This window comes from Artemia franciscana, chromosome 10 (genome assembly GCF_032884065.1).
Source record: "Artemia franciscana chromosome 10, ASM3288406v1, whole genome shotgun sequence".
Classification (NCBI taxonomy): Eukaryota; Metazoa; Arthropoda; class Branchiopoda; order Anostraca; family Artemiidae; genus Artemia; species Artemia franciscana.
This window is the reverse complement of record NC_088872.1, coordinates 50,201,845-50,219,332: the sequence shown is the minus strand read 5'-3', so window position 1 is coordinate 50,219,332 and position 17,488 is coordinate 50,201,845. Positions and strand designations below refer to the sequence as shown.

Here is a 17,488-nt window from a genome sequence, read left to right as displayed (position 1 = left end):
ATAAAGAAAACACATTCTGAAGATGAAGATCTAGCAAACAAGTTTAATTATACGTTTAATTTTTCATGAAAAAGAGGTTTATCTTATAATTTTATGACGGAATGACTCGTAAACTGATCGTGCGAGCAGTTTCATGTCTGAATCTCTAACAGATCAAGAGTAAAATCTTGGGTAAGGGGGCTGCTGAGCCAAGGGCGCCAATGTGACTCGAGGTGGGCACAAAATTAAAAGTTTATTTTAAAAAAGATTAAAAAAGAAAAAAGAACGGAATAAGTGCGCCAGAAGTGTCTTAGGAGGAGGGTTGCCCCCTCCGGTCTCATGTATCTGTTCCTGCCCTAAATTGCTTTTAATTTTTTCATTCTTCTAATTTCAGCCTAATTAGCTATATAGTTAAAATACATAGATAAATAGATTTAATCAAACGAAAGCCCTATTGGACCATTGTCTATTTAATTAGTCACAAAACTAAATTAAAGATTGTTTGAGGGGGGGGGGATTATTATTAGTCAAAACATATCTTTCGATTTCCGGGTATTTTCGAATATTTTACCAAAATATCAGCAAATATATCTTTCAATCCCTTTGCACATTCAGCCGTCAGTCTTCGTCTCATATCCATTCTATGCTCGTATCCAGATTTTCAATTTTTATCCATTTTGAACTTTTAGCTACAAAATTATAATTCAATATGTCATTGTGAATAGACAAATAGCTCTAACTGTGTTACCACGCTTATGAAACGTCTTGAAGATACCCCTTTTATTTTCAACAGATTTTCGTGAATTAGGGGAAACCCATGTTCGTGGAAAAATCTTAGCAGCAACCAAAGATTTTTATGCCAATTTTGCAGATAAATACTAAACCAGCTGAAGATACCTAATTTTGTTCGTCTTAAGCTTCAACTTTGCTGTTTACATTCATAGAAAAGCTTTGCTTTTTGTTGTTAATGGGGTAAATCACCTACGAATAATTGATCAAATTGACAAGTATACTTAAAAAAAGAGTATAAAAAGAAAAAAGAACAGAATGCGAATGAGGGCTCCAGAAAAATCTGGGGGGGGGGGGGGCTAAAGCCCCCTGGCCCCCTTGGATCCACCCCTGGAGATTGTTATCAAAGTTTTATCTTCAATGATCTAATTAGAAGTGATCTGTAAGATCTAAGCAGTTTGATGATGAAAAAACTGATAATATAAACACTAGCAGTTTAACTGGAAAACTTGCAAGAGGTTAAATTTTATATGGGATAAGTGAATTCTATTGTATATCTGATTAATTTCAGTTACATCCCTTAAAAGTATTGGATTCTTAATGAAAATCACTTCATCCGATTCGGCGTATCAGAAAATCCTACTATGGTGGTTTCAAGCTCCTATCGGCAAAAAGTGGAATTTGATATTTTTGGCCGGAAGATAGATCAGGGATATGTGTTTATTTATTTATTTCTAGGGGTTATCGTATTGACCCAACGGTCCTAGAATATCGTGAGAGTGCTCATTCAAACGAAAATTAAAAGTTCTAGTGCCCTTTTTAAGTGACCAAAATGATTGGAGGGCAACCTGACCCTGTCTCAAAGTTACCCGATCAAAATTATGAGATAGCCATTTTGCTCATCATAGTTGAAAGGCCCAATAACTACGCGGTCAGATATAACATGACCTTCTCGAAGTCCCAGGGGAAAGGTCTTTGAGTCTAAAAATTTGTCCGTTTTCTTACACATAATATTTGTTGTTGTGAAGCATGTATACATTTGCGGATGGGGGGGGGGGTGAATTTTTTGCAGGGGTCTTTTCTAAGTGGAATTTTCTATGGGAAGGGAATTTCCAAGGGTGAACTTGTCAGGGGAAACTATACACAGAAGAAATTTCCCAGACTTCCTATACAAAATTCTTTCTAAATGTGCTGCTTTCTCTTTTTCGTCTCAATTTCACGCGTGGAGTTGTTACGGGTACTTGTCCAGGGTCTATCTTCATCGGGATTGAATTTTTTAGAGGGTATTTCTATGAGGAAGGATATTTCTCCGTGGAGGTGGGGCCACATATTCTGGGATTACTTAAAAGCGATCAGAAATGAAATAAAAAAAAAAGCTGAAAGTAAGCTGAAAGTTTTTCAGCTGAAAGTAAGGAGCAACATTAAAATTTGAAAAGAATATAAATTATTACGTGTATGAAGGGGAATTGTCTCCTCCTCAACGGAGTTTTAAGTTTTAAGTTTTAATAACGCTCTTTACTTTCAGCTGAAAAATATGTTTTTTTTTTATTTAATTTGTAAAAAACACCGACATGAAAACTTGCAATTTAACAAATAAATATTAACTCGAGTTTCATAATTTAACAACAAGTGCAATTGTCAAATAATAGGGTTTTTTTTCAAAAGTATTAATTTGAAAGGTTTTGAAGTGAATTCTCCCGGTTTCATAAAGCTTGTTTCCATCTTTTCTGTGAAATGGTTAAATTGAAATATGTCAAAAACTTTAGGCTTTGAAAATAACAGAGAAATTTTCCGTTTGATCGCAAATCTAGGGTATTAGAAAATAAACTCTTAATGAACAATCCATTCCTAGGAGATAGCTTCACTAAAATACTAATTACTCTGAGATCTTGTTTCCTGAGATATTGTTTCGCTCTTAGTATGGTAGTCACCTAATACCGCTTTCGTAGTTGCCTTTACGAAAGACAGCGCTGTTCGCATAACATCTGTGCTGCATGCGCTCAGAGCAGCATTGCTAGAATCTTCCACATTCGATTCTAATAATAATGAGTATATTTTTTGAATAAGAAGTAAAATCTCAACTAATGTAATTAATTGATTGTAAACTATTTCTTAAGTAGTATGTTTTGGAGTAGCTGAAGTAGCGTAATTAGAAGCCTTTTAAGGAGTTAAAAAGAATTTTCTTCCTTTGTTTGAATTTACAAATATGTCATTGTTTTTATGCATGGGCTATACATGGCTAACAGATCTGAATATTATAATACAGACAAAAATAAACATGCTTTAACCTTTCGAGTTTCCCCATACAAACAGAAAAATAATATCTGAGAAAAATTACAAGTCCAATAACTAAAAGTTTATGATTTTTGTATTATCAAGTCTATAAAAGAAACAAGGCTGTATCCAGGGGAGGGATATTTGATTTGACCCCCCCCCCCCGAAGTTTTCGTCCAACTCGTAAAAATGTAACAAAAATACATATAATTAAGTTTTGATGCGTTTTCTCAGTTTGTTTGTACCGCCCCCCTTCTCCGAAAGTAAAACACCCCCCCCCTGAATTAAATTGGAAACAGACTTAAAAGCCTTACCAGAGTTTTCATCACCAATGGCTATTAGCTCTGTAAGTACAACAACAGGCAGACAAAGAGTAAGACTTCCAAGCCAGACACCAGTTATGGCCTTATAAGCATGTGATCGTGTTTGCCAACTCCTTGACTTCAACGGCCGACAAATTGCAAAATATCTTTCTAGGGATATAGACACCAAAGTCCAAACACTGACACTGACAGAAACAGCTGAAATGATATTCATTTTATGTAAGTATTGTCTTGCTTGCTCGTTTTGGAAAGTATAAATCAATATTAGGCTATATATTATATAATAAAATTATATTTATATTAATAGAATCTTTATATAAATATATAATTATATTTCACAATTTATATGATTGTAAATATTTAATTATGTGGTATAAATATTAATTATGAAAATCCTATAAATATAAATAGAATTTTGTATAATAAATAAATATAAATACATATTGACAGTATAGTAGACTCCTTGTAAAAATGACATAGTTACCGGCCCTCTAAGGATCACGTGGCCAGAGACCTAATTTTAATCTTCTGTATGTATGATCAATGTTAACTGTGACTTCTGCTTTCTTATACTTTATGGTCAAACTGGGTAATAAACCTGATGATGATTGATAGCCAAGGATCGTCAGGGAATTAAGTATTAATAGCCTATGGGTAGTATTTCAAAGGTGTCCAGATTTAAGAAAAAAGGCAAATCTCAAAATGGAAAGAAGTGAATTATGTGACGAAATGTATGAAATTGTAAAAAATAATGAAAATTATAAACAAATCCAATATATTTAAAAGGCAGAACCCATCATTTGAAAAAAAGAGCGTTTACATTTTATTTAAAATCACAATTCACACTGTTCCAGTAGCTAAAAGACCGGTGCAACATAAATAGGAGAGGAGGTTTAGGCGATTTAAAGTGATTTCAAGCTCTTATCTTTATCTTCTTTAGATCCTCCTACGCCTTGGGGCGCATAGGGGCTGGTCAGCGACCAGCCTGACCGATCTTGTGCCAAAGACCAAAGTTCATTCAGAGTGGTTCGTAGACTCGTCGCCTCTTTTCTCAAGGGATCGACCAAGTGTGTTGTGTTTTATTCCACTGCTGCGACTGCCGGGTGGGACCCAACATCATAAATCGTTTAGGAGGCGTTTTTCGCTAATGCAGGTGATATACACCCAACACTTCCATCTTCTTTTTCTGATCTCGTCGATCACCGGTGGGCGTTCCGTATCAGCCCTTAGCTGGGCATTTGTAACTCTATCGGTCCAATGTACCGGAAGGACTTTACGCAAAGGTAGAATATGAGATTATGAATAAAATGTAATGGGCCTGATATTACAACAATGTGTTTTCATTTGCTTATTTTGGCTTCTGTATTACTGACTAGGTAGACTTGAAATGCCAGCTAGAATGGTGGAAGGTGCCAGTCAATCATCCTTCTGCAAAGATCAGGGCTCATTTTGGGCATTAACAATACCCGATATCAACTTAGTCCTCTTTGGGGCAAAATTATAGTTTGGTGCCATAAATTGGCATGAAACGCCACTCTCTAGAGGCACAGGGTTTTGTCTCTTAAAAAAGGCACTAGAACTTTTAGTTTTTGTTCGAATGAACCCTCCTCCGATTTTCTTCGAAGTTCAGGGATCAGTTCGGGAAACAGTTCTTCAGTGCTTAGTTTGTGGAAAAAAACACTATCCAAAGTAAAGGGTTCAACGGAATTTTATATCTTGGCAGCATTGCTTTCTAGACTTTGTCCATTTTAAATGTTCTATAGAAAACCTTTACATTTATGACAAGTATTGGTGTTACAATTTTCTTTTTTACAGTTTTTCTGGATAATCCGTTTTAACCTTCTTTCTGTCACGGTTTTGTTTTCACATATTTCAGTTTATGGCACTTGGTAATAACCAAGTGACATATAGCAATCGCAAATTCTGTCGGTCTGTCGGTCCCGGTTTTGCTACTTTAGGCACTTCCAGGTAAGCTAGGACGATGAAATTTGGCAGGCGTATCAGGGACTGGACCAGATTAAATTAGAAATAGTCATTTTCCCGATTAGAGCATCTGGGGGAGGGGGGGCGTTAATTCGGAAAAGTAGAAAAATTGAAGTATTTTTAACTTACGAACGGTTGATCAGATCTCAGTGAAATTTGATGTTTGGAACGATATCGTGTCTTAGAACTGTTATTTTAAATCCCGACCGGATCTGGTGACATTGGGGGGGGGGGTTGGGAGGGGGAAGCCTAAAATCTTGGAAAACACTTGGAGTGGAGGGATCGGGATGAAACTTGGTGGAAAAATAAGCACAAGTCCTAGATACATGATTGACATAACTGGAACAGATCCGCTCTCTTTGGGGTAGTTGGGGCGGGGGGGGGGGGGTTAGTTCTGAAAAAAAATGAAAAAAATGAGGTATTTTTAACTTACGAACGGGTGATCGGATCTCAATGAAATTTGATATTTAGAAGGATATAGTGTCTCAAGGCTCTTATTTTAAATCTCGAGTGGATCTGGTGACATTGGGGGGGGGATTTGGGAGGGGGAAACCTAAAACCTGGAAAACACTTAGAGTGGAGGGATCGGGATGAAACTTGGTGGGAAAAATAAGCACAAGTCCTAGATGCATGATTGACATACCTGGAACGGATCCGATCTCTTTGGGGTAATTGGGGGGGGGGGGGGTAATTCTGCAAAATTAGAAAAAATGAGGTATTTTTAACTTACGAACAGGTGATCTAATCTCAATGAAATTTGAAATTTAGAAGGATATCTTGTCTCAGAGCTCTTATTTTAAATCTCGAACAGATCTGGCGACATTGGGGGGAGGAGTTGGGAGGGGGAACCTAAAACTTGGAAAATCCTTAGAGTGGAGGGATCGGGATGAAACTTGGTGGGAAAAATAAGCACAAGTCCTAGATACATGATTGACATAACCGGAACGGATCTGATCTCCTTGGGGTAGTTGTGGGGGAGGGGTTAATTCTGAAAAATTAGAAAAAGTGAGGTATTTTTAACTTACGAACAGGTGATCGAATCTCAATGAAATTTGATATTTAGAAGGATATCGTGTCTCAGAGCTCTTATTTTAAATCTTGAATAGATCTGGTGACATTGGGGGGAGGAGTTGGGAGGGGGAAGCCTAAAACTTGGAAAACACTTAGAGGAGAGGGATCGGGATGAGACTTGGTGGGAAAAATAAGCATAAGTCCTAGATACATGATTGACATAACCGGAACGGATCCGCTCTCTTTGGGGTGGTTGGGGGGGGGGGGGGTTAATTCTGAAAAATTAGAAAAAATGAGGTGTTTTTAACTTACGAACGGGTGATCGGATCTCAATGAAATTTGATATTAAGAAGGATATCGTGTCTCATAGCTCTCATTTTAAGTTCCGACCGGATCTGGTGACTTTGGGGGGAGTTTGCGGTGGAGGAACCTAAAATCATGGAAAACGCTTAGATTGGAGGGATTGGGATGAAACTTGGTGGGAAAAATAAGAAGAAGTCTTAGATACGTGATTTACATAATTGGAATGGATCCGCTCTATTGGGAGGGGGGGAGTTAATTCTGAACGTATTTTAAGTTTAAAAAATGACGTATTTTTAACTTACGAAGGAGTGATCAGATCTTCATGAAACTTCATATTTAGAAGGACCTCGTGACCCAAATCCCTTATCTTAAGTCTCAACCGGATACAGCGTAATTGGGGGGGGGGTAGTTGAGGGGAACCGGAAATCTTAGAAAATGCTTAAAGCGATGAGAACAGGATGAAACTGGATGGAAAGAATAAAAACCTGTCTAAGACACGTTACTGACATAATCGGACCGGATCTACTCTCTTTGGTGGATTTGGGGGGGGGGGGGGTAATTTTGAAAATTGAGGTATTTGAAACTTGCGAAAGGGTGACAGATCTTAATAAAATTTGATATTTAGATGTGTCTTGCGGTTTAAAGCTCTAATTTTAAATTTCGACCAGATCCTGTTAAATTAGGGGGAACTGGAGGGCGAAACCGGAATTCTTGGAAAACGTGAAACTTTGGGTATTTTTATTTTACGAATAGGTGATCGGATCTTAATGACATTTGATATTTAGAAGGAATTCATATCTCAGAGCTCTTATTTCAAATCCCGGCCAGATCTTTTGATATTGGGGGGAGTTGGAGGGGGAAATCTTGGAAAACACTTGGAGTGGAGGAATCGGGATGAAGCTTGGTGGATAGAATAAGCAAATGTCCTTAATACGTGACTGACGGAACCATACTAGATTCGCTCTCTTTGGGGGAGATGCGGGGAGGGGTTCAGTGATTTGGCGAGTTTGGTGCTTCTGGACGTGCTAGGACGATGAAAATTGGTAGGCGTGTCAGGGAGCTGCACAAATTTACTTGATAAAGTCGTTTTCCCAGATTCGACCATCTGGGGGGGGGGCTAAAGGGAGAAGAAAAATTAGAAAAAATTTGGTATTTATAACATACGAGTGGGTGATCGTATCTTAATGAATATTGATATTTAGAAGGACATCGTGACTCAGAGCTCTTATTTTAAATCCTGACTGACATTAAGCCTCTTTCCTTTTAAATCAATCTATTGATTCTTAGAATTTTGCTAGAGCTCATACCATATGATCTCTTGGCTCTTAGCTCTTCTTGCCTCGTCACAAGTGCCATATGAGCTCTTAGCTCTTGTTATTTTTTGCTATTGCAGTTAATTTAAAAAAGTTTGAATACAAAAAAAAATCAAAAAGGAATACTGAAGTATGTTTTTCTATTTATAAAAAGGGGGTTCATTGATGCGTTTATTTATGAAGTAGAAAATAAATTTTGAAGTGTACGGTGCCCTCCTACATAGCAATAGAAATTTCAGCTGATCATAATCGATTCGTCCTAACTTCCTGAGAGTTAAATTACCATATAAGTGAAATTGTAAGTGATTCTGAAGCTTGTATTTGTTTTAACTATTGTAAATGGTCAAACAAAAATATAAACTGATTCACTTTTCTTAACTGGACTATGGTTCTATGGCGATTGTGGTTATTTGGTTCTATGGACTATGGACACTATGGACTATGGTTCTACAGCGATTAATGGTCGAACAAAAATATAAGCTGATTCACTTTTCTCAACTGGACTATGGTTCTATACCGGTTGTGGCTCTATGGTTCTATGGACTGTGGACTCTATGGTTCTATAGCGATTAATGGTCGAACAAAAATATAAACTGATTCACTTTCCTTAACTGGACTATGGCTTTATGGTGATTGTGGTTCTTTGGTTCTATGGACTAAGGACTCTATGGACTATGGTTCTATAGCAATTAATGGTCGAACAAAAATGGAAACTGATTCACTTGTTTTTAACTGGACTGTGGTTCTATAGCGATTGTGGTTCTATGGTTCTATGGACTATGGACTCTATGGACTATGGTTCTATAGCGATTAATGGTCGAACAAAAACATAAACTGATTCACTTTTCTTAAGTGGACTGTGGTTCTATAGCGATTGCTCTAATTTCTTAATCGTATTTTTGTGGAATGAGCTTTAGGGTAGTAGGACAATTTTATTCTCCTTTTGCTAACTGTTATGCTCAAATATTGCTTGTTTTTATTTTTTTTTTCTTAATGGAAAACTGAAATATAGAGGAGTTTTCAAAATAGCATATGCTTCAAATTAAAAGGACTATAAAAGAGTGTATTGAAAACGACACTTTTGTACTGGTTTTTATTCTGAAATCCTATAAGAAATAAAAAGAAACAGCGATATCAGATATATGTTTTGAATTGTGATAAAGATATTAGTAGATTAGTAATACTTAGTATATTTAAAAAAAAAATTCCAAAAAGGATGAATGTTATAAGCTTTCCCAGATGCTTCTTGTGTCGACTAGAAAAGAAAAGGTCCCCCTTGTTTCTCAGAAATAAAAAAAGCACATAAGCAAATTCATGTTTAATCGACAAATGGGACGAATATACGCAATAACAACAAATTTTTCCCCTTCCCCCTACATATGATAAAATGGAATTGTATAATGAGATTCAAAGCTTAACATCGAATCCCATACGGTTACCTTTTCTCTAGTAATGTTACCTATAAAAATTTCTGAGGGAATTTAGCTCTTTTTCTTATACAGAGATTTGAATTTCCTTATTTCACTATTTAAAGAGACATTCTTTTCTACAAGATTAACAGCCAAAAAGAAAGGTATACGAAGTATTTAATAGACCCTAAAGACAATAAATTTGTTTTGCCTCTTTGACAAATAATTTGCTGCATCAAGAAAACGACGACCCAAAAAGAAGACGTTTCATCTAATAAATAGTCTCTTTCTCCCTGTTAATTCACTTTTGTGTTGTAAGGTTTTTCATAAACTTTCAGAAGCGACGTTACAGCATTTCCTAAGAAGAAAGCCATGCGCTTCCTATCAGTTATTATTTCTTTATTCCCCTTCGTCATTTCGCATGGAAGGAGTGGCTGTACAAACTTCATAGGGAACCGGATAAAGAAAAAATTCAAGTGCACTTTTTAAGTGTTAGAGTGATTGAAGGGTAACTAGCCCCCTATCGTATCCTTTTTTGTAATAGCGTGCCATAATACCTATGACACCCCTTGTAACTTTTGAAATAGTCACTCTGTCCATAACATTCTGGTTTGATATTAATATGATTTCAGGGGTGACATACCCCCCCCAGTATGTGGAGCAAGGGCCGTAACCAATACCAACTGCTGATTATTTGTACATGGGTTTGCAATGGGAAAAGGGAAGGTTGTTTAAACTTGGTTGTGTAATTGGTTCAAAACTTCCAGGGATTGTTCTCTGGATCAAATGTAATATATATAAAAGTCATTTAAGGATGTATGGCTCCAAAAATGGGGCCCAAAATAGAGCAAGACATTTTTGTGTTAAGATTGGCCTGAAACTCGAATTTTCAATTCCTTAGACTAAGAGGGGTCCAATACAAAATATAAATTAGCAAAAAAAATATTAGTATCTATAAAACAGGGCTAAAAAACTGGGTTTTTGCTCCTGTGACTTCAAATGGAGGAGGTGGTGGTAAAAAATTTAGAGAGAGCGAATTCAATTAGAAACTGAGGGTTCCTTGGGCTTTTTTATTGAATAAATTTTTGGAGAGAAAACAGTCCCCTCCTTTGCTCTTTTTCGCCACCTAGTCTTCTAACACCGCATGATATCAGTTCAAAGTCTTAGAATTGTTTTTTTTTTTATTTAAAACACAACAGAGGTCTAAGAATTGTGGCTCCAGTTACGATTGTAGGAGCATTGGGAGTAAATTAAACAAATTACCTAGTTAGTAGGTACTTGGCAAAGTGACAAGAATTGTGCTTAACAGCGATTTTATGATGAAATATATATAGTGAAATTTGAATCTGCACAAACCCAGAACAGTGTAAAGCCTAGTTTTTCCTAGCGATTCAATACCTCACTGTCAAAATTTTCTTATTAAACACTTGGGATCAGGGCTTGTCATAAACTGGAGCCTTGAGAAAGAGCCAGGTAGAAAAAAAAAATTCAGAATACGGAAAAACCTTCAAACACGCAGAATTAGAAAGTGGTATTTTCTTACTTGTTCTCACTATTCATTCTATGCTAGACACTGGGCCAGGGCCAAAACTTTGAACGTAATAATTCTAACGTTAATGTCCTTCTAAGAACAAGATTTCTTAGAAAAATAAAAATGTAAGTAAATATAAGGAAAACCAGTATCAAAAGAAGTAGTATGCATAACTAGTTTTCTTTCTGATCTTCACCCTGTTTCATTTTCATTGGCAATGCCTGAAGTTATTGCATTTATAACTTCGAAAACTGTATTTTCATTACTTCGCTGTCCCTGTTCTTCCTATACTTTTGTCAAAATTATGCAGAGCGTCTTAAAAGTGTACAATTTATTGCTAGCGTGACCATAAATATAATATTTCCTTTTATTCTCTCTTAATGTTTAGTTTTTCTTATATTTACTTATCTTTTTTCTTTTGATGTTGTCACGCAACAAAATTCGTGAAAAAGAAGGGAAAACAATTTTAATTTTCATCGAAAATGAAATAAAAATATTTTCCCATTAGTTAATTTTCGTTCCAAGTTATGTGGTATTTAAATGTCCCTCCTTATAGAGTCGACTATTTTAAAATATGAAATGGTAAATCTTTTAAGGATTAATTAAATAAACTTTTTCAAAAAATAAATTTTTAGAAAGAAAGTAAAGAACTCCATTAAACTGAAAAGGAACAACAATAGAATTAATTAGTCTACCAAGTGTAAACATCAAAACCCCAACGCCTTCCCAACGTCAAAAAAATAATTTGTACTTTATTTGAAAAAAAAAAAACAAATGAATATGCATTTTCAGTTCAATACACAAATACTGATATTTATTACTTAAATTGTTAATAATTTTTTATTTACTAAAGTTATAAAAAGTGAAAACATTGAAGTTTTTCAGTAAGTTACAAATTATTTTCTAGCCTTGGAAATGGATGGGGATTTTAGAGCTCTATTCATACTAATTTCTGCTTGTTTTGGGTTCGACTCGGTTATTTATTATAATTTGTGTTCGTTCTGAGTCTTATTTATTTTTCGATGCTGATTTGAGGTAGTCTTGAGCTTGGTAGATTATTTGATTCTATTTATGCTCAGTTTTAGTTTAATGGAGTTCTTTACTTTTCTTTGAAAAGTAAATTTTGTGGCCAAAAATTTTTTTAAGCTAATTTATGTTCATTTTATGTTCATTTTATTTTATGTTCATTTCAGAGAAAAAGAAAATAATAAATCTTTTCCACCATTTTTTTTTTTTATTTAAGAATTTATAGTTTGGCCTACTACCGGTAAGCTAGAGAAACTTTTTCAACTTATTTTAACAGCATATCCTACTCCTTTTTAAAAATCTGGACACAAATTGTAGTGTTTAATTTTATTTTATGCTTTCTCTTGTTGATCTAAAAAGTAAAACTAAATACCATTTACTAAAAACTCTGTCTACGCTCTTTGACAGCAAAAGATACACTTACACTATTTTAATTTGGTTAAATTGTAAGAGCAGAAGTAGTAATAGAAGTAGCCCTGAAAGTTTGAACATAAAACCCTCAGTCGTTCTTGGGATGCTGCTGAGATGTTTTATCGGCAAGCAGTATACACACAGTGCGTTTTGATTTAATCTTAAGGCAAAACATAGTTTTTATGCATAATGGGCAAATTGCATAGTTGTGGGGGGTTAACCTACACAATAGCCCTAGAGATACGATTACAAGATTGTTCAGCTATGCTGGACAAAATGGTTATCTTAAATTTTGATTGAAAGTACTTGAAAAATTATGAGCTAAAGAGGAGGGATTACCCTCCAATTACTTTTGACTCATAAAAAGAGCACTAGGATTTTAAATTTCCAGTGAAATTAGATTCTTTAGAATATCACTGATATTACTAGACTAGCTACTATAGAGCTGCGCTGTCTATGATATTTCTTATATATTCTTTTAATGCTTTTATGCATTTAAATGATTAATTAATTAATTGGTTTTTTATTTAATTGAAACTGAATGACTTTAGTGTCATCAGTTATGGTGACCGTAGAAGTAGTATTAAAAACAACACAAAATTGTTTTCTGGCTAGTTCAAAATCTGTCACAACTCACCCTGAAAGGACTAATCTAATAATTTAAGCCATTATCGTGATATTGCTTTCTCACCCTTTCGACAATCTGCGTGATCATAGCTCTTTTTGATTCCGTTCAACATTTGCCCAAATATTCCTCGAAAGCTTCACCTTAATACCCACAGCTTGTGCAGTAGCACAGTGAAAGTAGTGTACAGTAGTTTTAGTGAAAGTAGTAGCGTTAGCAGCGGTGTGCACATGCCACTTTTTTTTAGCATCACCTTCTACACGCGATAAAATTTTCAACTTCAACTGGTCCTGAAGCGTTACTGATATTTCCCCTTGGCAACCTATTTGGGTACAGTGTGTTCCGATTTATTTCAATACAGTTTCAATATAACCCAAAATTTTCACCTTAACACCCTAAGGTTTATTAGAAGTAGTAGTAGCAGCAGTAGTTATAGTAGTAGCAGTAGCATTAGTCTTGGCTTTATTAGCTGTAGTAGCAGCAGCAGTAACAATAATAATAGCAGTAGTAGTAGCTGTAGGAGTAGAAGCAGTAGCAATAGAATGCAAATATTGTCTTTTGGTAAGTTCAACATCCCCCACAACAAGCCTTGTAAGTTTTAATTTCATGCATGAAACTGTCCTAAAATATTATTGATATGCCCTTTTGACAACCTGCAGACGAATCGCAGGTTTTCATCTGTACACAGAAATTTTCGAAAACATTATCTTAAAATATCACCTTAATATCTTTAGGTATAGTTGCAATAGCAGTGATAGCAATAGTATAAATACTCAACTTAATTTACTTATCAACTGCTCAACTTATAACTGTTATATAACTTTGCTAAAACACTCCAGCCCCTACTCCAATTGCAACAATTTATACGGCTTAGAATATTAAGTTCAAAACGAGTCAAAACGAGTCAAACGAGGTCAAAACGAGGGCGTCAAAAGAGTGTCAAAAGCGCACATCAACAGTATTTTTGAAACGTTTTAAAGTGTCAAGGTGAAACTTCTGGGGCATCATGATAGCGATGTTCAACTGAAAAAAAGGCAATATTTACATGTTACTACCGCTATTAGTACTGCTCCTAATACCATTTAATATGGTAGTAGGTAGTATGGTAGTAGTATCCCATAATATCGATAAATACCCTTTTTTACTGTCATATTATATAGCTTTGTCAATTTGCCCTTTTGATAACCATTGATGTTTTTGAACCAATAGGTTGCATGGTTTCCCCCTTGGGAAAACAAACAAACAAAAAATAAACACGCATCCGTGACCTATCTTCTGGCAAAATATACAAAAATTTCACAATTTTGCAGATGGGATCTTAAGACTTCTAAAATAAGGTTATAAGATCCACTGAATATAATCTAAAAAGTGGTTTTCCCCCCTTTTTCAAAAATCAGTCAAACTTTCTCAGATGATTAGCTTTTGATGGGCAAAATTAAACTTGATAAATTTTATATATTTGGAATCAGCTTAACAAGCCAAAATTGCTGCATCTATTGATATTAAAATTTAGTTTTTTTTAGTTTCGGTTACTATTGAGCTGCGTCGCTCCTAACATAACAGTTCATTACTGCGAACTGTTTGATGTAACGTTTAAGTCTGAGTAAAAATTGTTTTCTGATAAAATGAATCAACAGTCTTATGAAAAATCAATATCAAGAGTTCTGATTTTTGGAATATCCTTCCCCACGATCTTGGGCAGGGGGAGGTGAGGGGTTACCTCCATATATTTTCAGTGCATGTTTGTCTAGTTTTTTTTTTTTTTTTTTTTTTTTTTTCAGTTTACCTTCTGCTTATTATTCAGGGCTTTCGGATGTGTTCTATCTCTGATATGTTGAAAAAATTCGCTTTTATGTTCGTCTAAAGCTATTTACAGGATACGTTATAATCCTCTTTTTATGAATTGGTTTATCGCTGAGTATTACAATGCGTGAATATCTGTCGTTTAATGATAAGCTAGTTAAGGGGTCTGGCATATCCCCCCCCCGTAGGAAATTACCCGCAAAAATCACTCCAGAAAAATTCACAACGCCCCTGTGGGAAATTTTTACCCTGGAAAATAGCTCCCCTAAAAATTCCACCCTGGAAAATTCTTCCAACATGTCGGCCTGAGCATGTCCCTTGGGAAAATTTGCTAATGGGGCTTTTGTCTTATAGATGCTTTATCGACACTGAGGCTCGCAAGGTGATTTTAAGGTATCCAATCCCCTTAGTTTTGCCATTATATTTGGAGCGCGTGTATTGTAACCGAGGATACTATTTCAAGTTCTTTCTTATTAGAATCAGAATAAAATACTACTGTAGCCTGAGATACTAAATCAGATTTATCCTTATTAGCAGTTGTATAATTGCAATCGAAGTAATAAGTTTGTTAGCAACTTTTATGTGATATTAATAACAAATAAAAAGAACAATCAGAGAAGTTTTTCCGTAAAACTTTCCATAAAAGTCAATAGGATTCATAGCCTCAACAATAATGTCTACCGGTTACGTTAATTGTTAATAATTAAATGTAAATATAACAATACAGTACGAATATTATAGCTTAATAGCTTGAATATAATGCATACATAAAATAGTATATAATTATATAAATGCATATCCTAACAACATTATAGGCAAAAATGAATTGGTTTTCTTAAAAATTAAGATAGGTGGTTTTGCTCGAAGATTAAACTTTTAAATATCGCAAATAAAATGTGGCACTTCGGAGCAGCTTCGAGAGGAATTGTCTACGGAACGTTTTGGGAACCCGTTTGACTGATCGCATTTCAAACTGTAGGCTACTCGAAAATGTGGCTCTATCCCCTTTCCTAGGGTTACCATAAGAGACACATTTTACGTGCACATTTTGCGGATAAATGTTGACAGATTGCCAAAGACTGCTCTTTTTGGCCAACAATCAAAGGCTAAAGAAAAAGCTGGTCGTCCCTAGTCATCCAAGAGACTATAAGAAAGAACTTATAGTAAGAAAAATTACAAGTTCTTATTTTTCTTAAAAAGAAATTAGAACTTCTTGGGAGAGTGTACAGAGGGAAGCGTTTAGTAAACTAGGATGAAATAGGAGTGGCCGTATTGTGAATAATCCTTAAAAATGTGCTTACCTTGAAAATAGGGAACAAGCTTGCACATAATATATCCAAAAATGAAATTCCGTAGCATTTGACCAATTAGTGTGAAAGGCATACAAAATACACCAAGTAATATATCTGCCGTCGCCTGAAAAATAAAAAAAAGTTTTACAAAACAACTGTTATTTATAAGCGGATTTATTTGATCTTTTATTCTTTTCATATTGGTTTTCCCTGTTTAAAAAATTATCTTGAAAGTAATATAAAAAGCCTAAACTCAAGGATTCATCTCTTAATAAGAGATTGGTTTCAGCAGTTGCTTTCCGTTCAAATGGTTTTCAGCAGTTCTTTCCGAAATTTTCGATATGTCTCTAAAAATTTTTAAAATTATTTTATTCCATCTTTAGCTGTTTCATCATTTTGATATTTCCTTGGTCTAAAGAACCGTTGGGATAAAAAACAATCTTCAAATCTCAAGGATTTATTCCTTTCCAACTTTTAATAAGGTTTTTAATCTAAAATGGTGACAATATATTTAATAGTACTTATTCATTTTACCCTTTCCCAGGAGCACCAATTCATAAAAATGAAATGGAAGGGGCAAGAACAAAAAAAAAGTTTTTTTTTTTTAAATCCTTCGAAGATGGACAATTTTTTCAATTAAAATACCATAAGAAAGGAATTTTTAAATCTAGATGGGTGGAAATCTTCAAATCTCCAGATTTTTAAATTGGTCTGGCTCAGCGATACTGTCCGTCTTTGATGGACTACATGCTACCACTCACACATATGAGTGTTAGTGGTATACTACCTCTGCTATATATGCCTACCGCTCAATATGCTACCACTTCCAGACAATTATTAACAAAAAAATCGAATATAAAAATTTGTGTTGAAACCTTTTACTTTTGAAGAGTAGGAAACTAGAGTGGTTGAAGAGTAGGAAACTAATTCTGTAGAAAACTAGGAATATCTGTCGAAAATATGAAAATACACGATTACTGTATATTTGTATATTTTAATATATGAATACCAATGTTTATTTTTTTGTGTGTATTATTTTGGTTTATATTCCTCATTTTAGGTCCGTCGGAAAGAGTTTTTAGTATCTAATTATTTTGAAAAACTGAATCAAAATTAAATTCCCAGACATTTCATAATAATTATAGTTATCTTTATTCCAATAGTACGGCAGTTAAAGCTTGTCAATGCATAATTAACAAAGTAAAATAAAACATAAGTATTAAACTGAATGACAACAGTAAAAATAGCTTCAAATCTGCTGTCAATAAGAGGTGGACCCCAAATATTGTGTCATGGAATGTATCTGTCACTACGAGTTGACTTGGGCTGCAAAAAGACCAGTTTTTTTTTATGATAATAAAACACCTCGGAGATAATTGTCAAAAACCGCTTGCTAAGCTGTTTTCAAAGGGATGACAAGCATGGTAATATAGATCAGTAAGAGTGGCACATCAAATGTTTTGTCATCCGATAAGT

At 34.8% G+C, this 17,488-nt stretch overlaps 1 protein-coding gene across 2 annotated transcripts in view; it reads right to left on the bottom strand.

The window, feature by feature from the left end:
- The window catches only part of LOC136032322 (cholecystokinin receptor type A-like), an 88,826-nt gene that overhangs the window by 53,446 nt on the left and 17,892 nt on the right, over positions 1-17,488 (bottom strand). For both annotated transcript variants that reach the window (XM_065712624.1, XM_065712623.1), the window contains exons 2-3: positions 16,022-16,136; positions 3,297-3,503 (exon numbers count right to left, since the gene is read on the bottom strand). In XM_065712624.1, the coding sequence (XP_065568696.1) occupies positions 3,297-3,503; positions 16,022-16,136 (322 nt within the window). The remainder of the gene's footprint in view (positions 1-3,296; positions 3,504-16,021; positions 16,137-17,488) is intronic.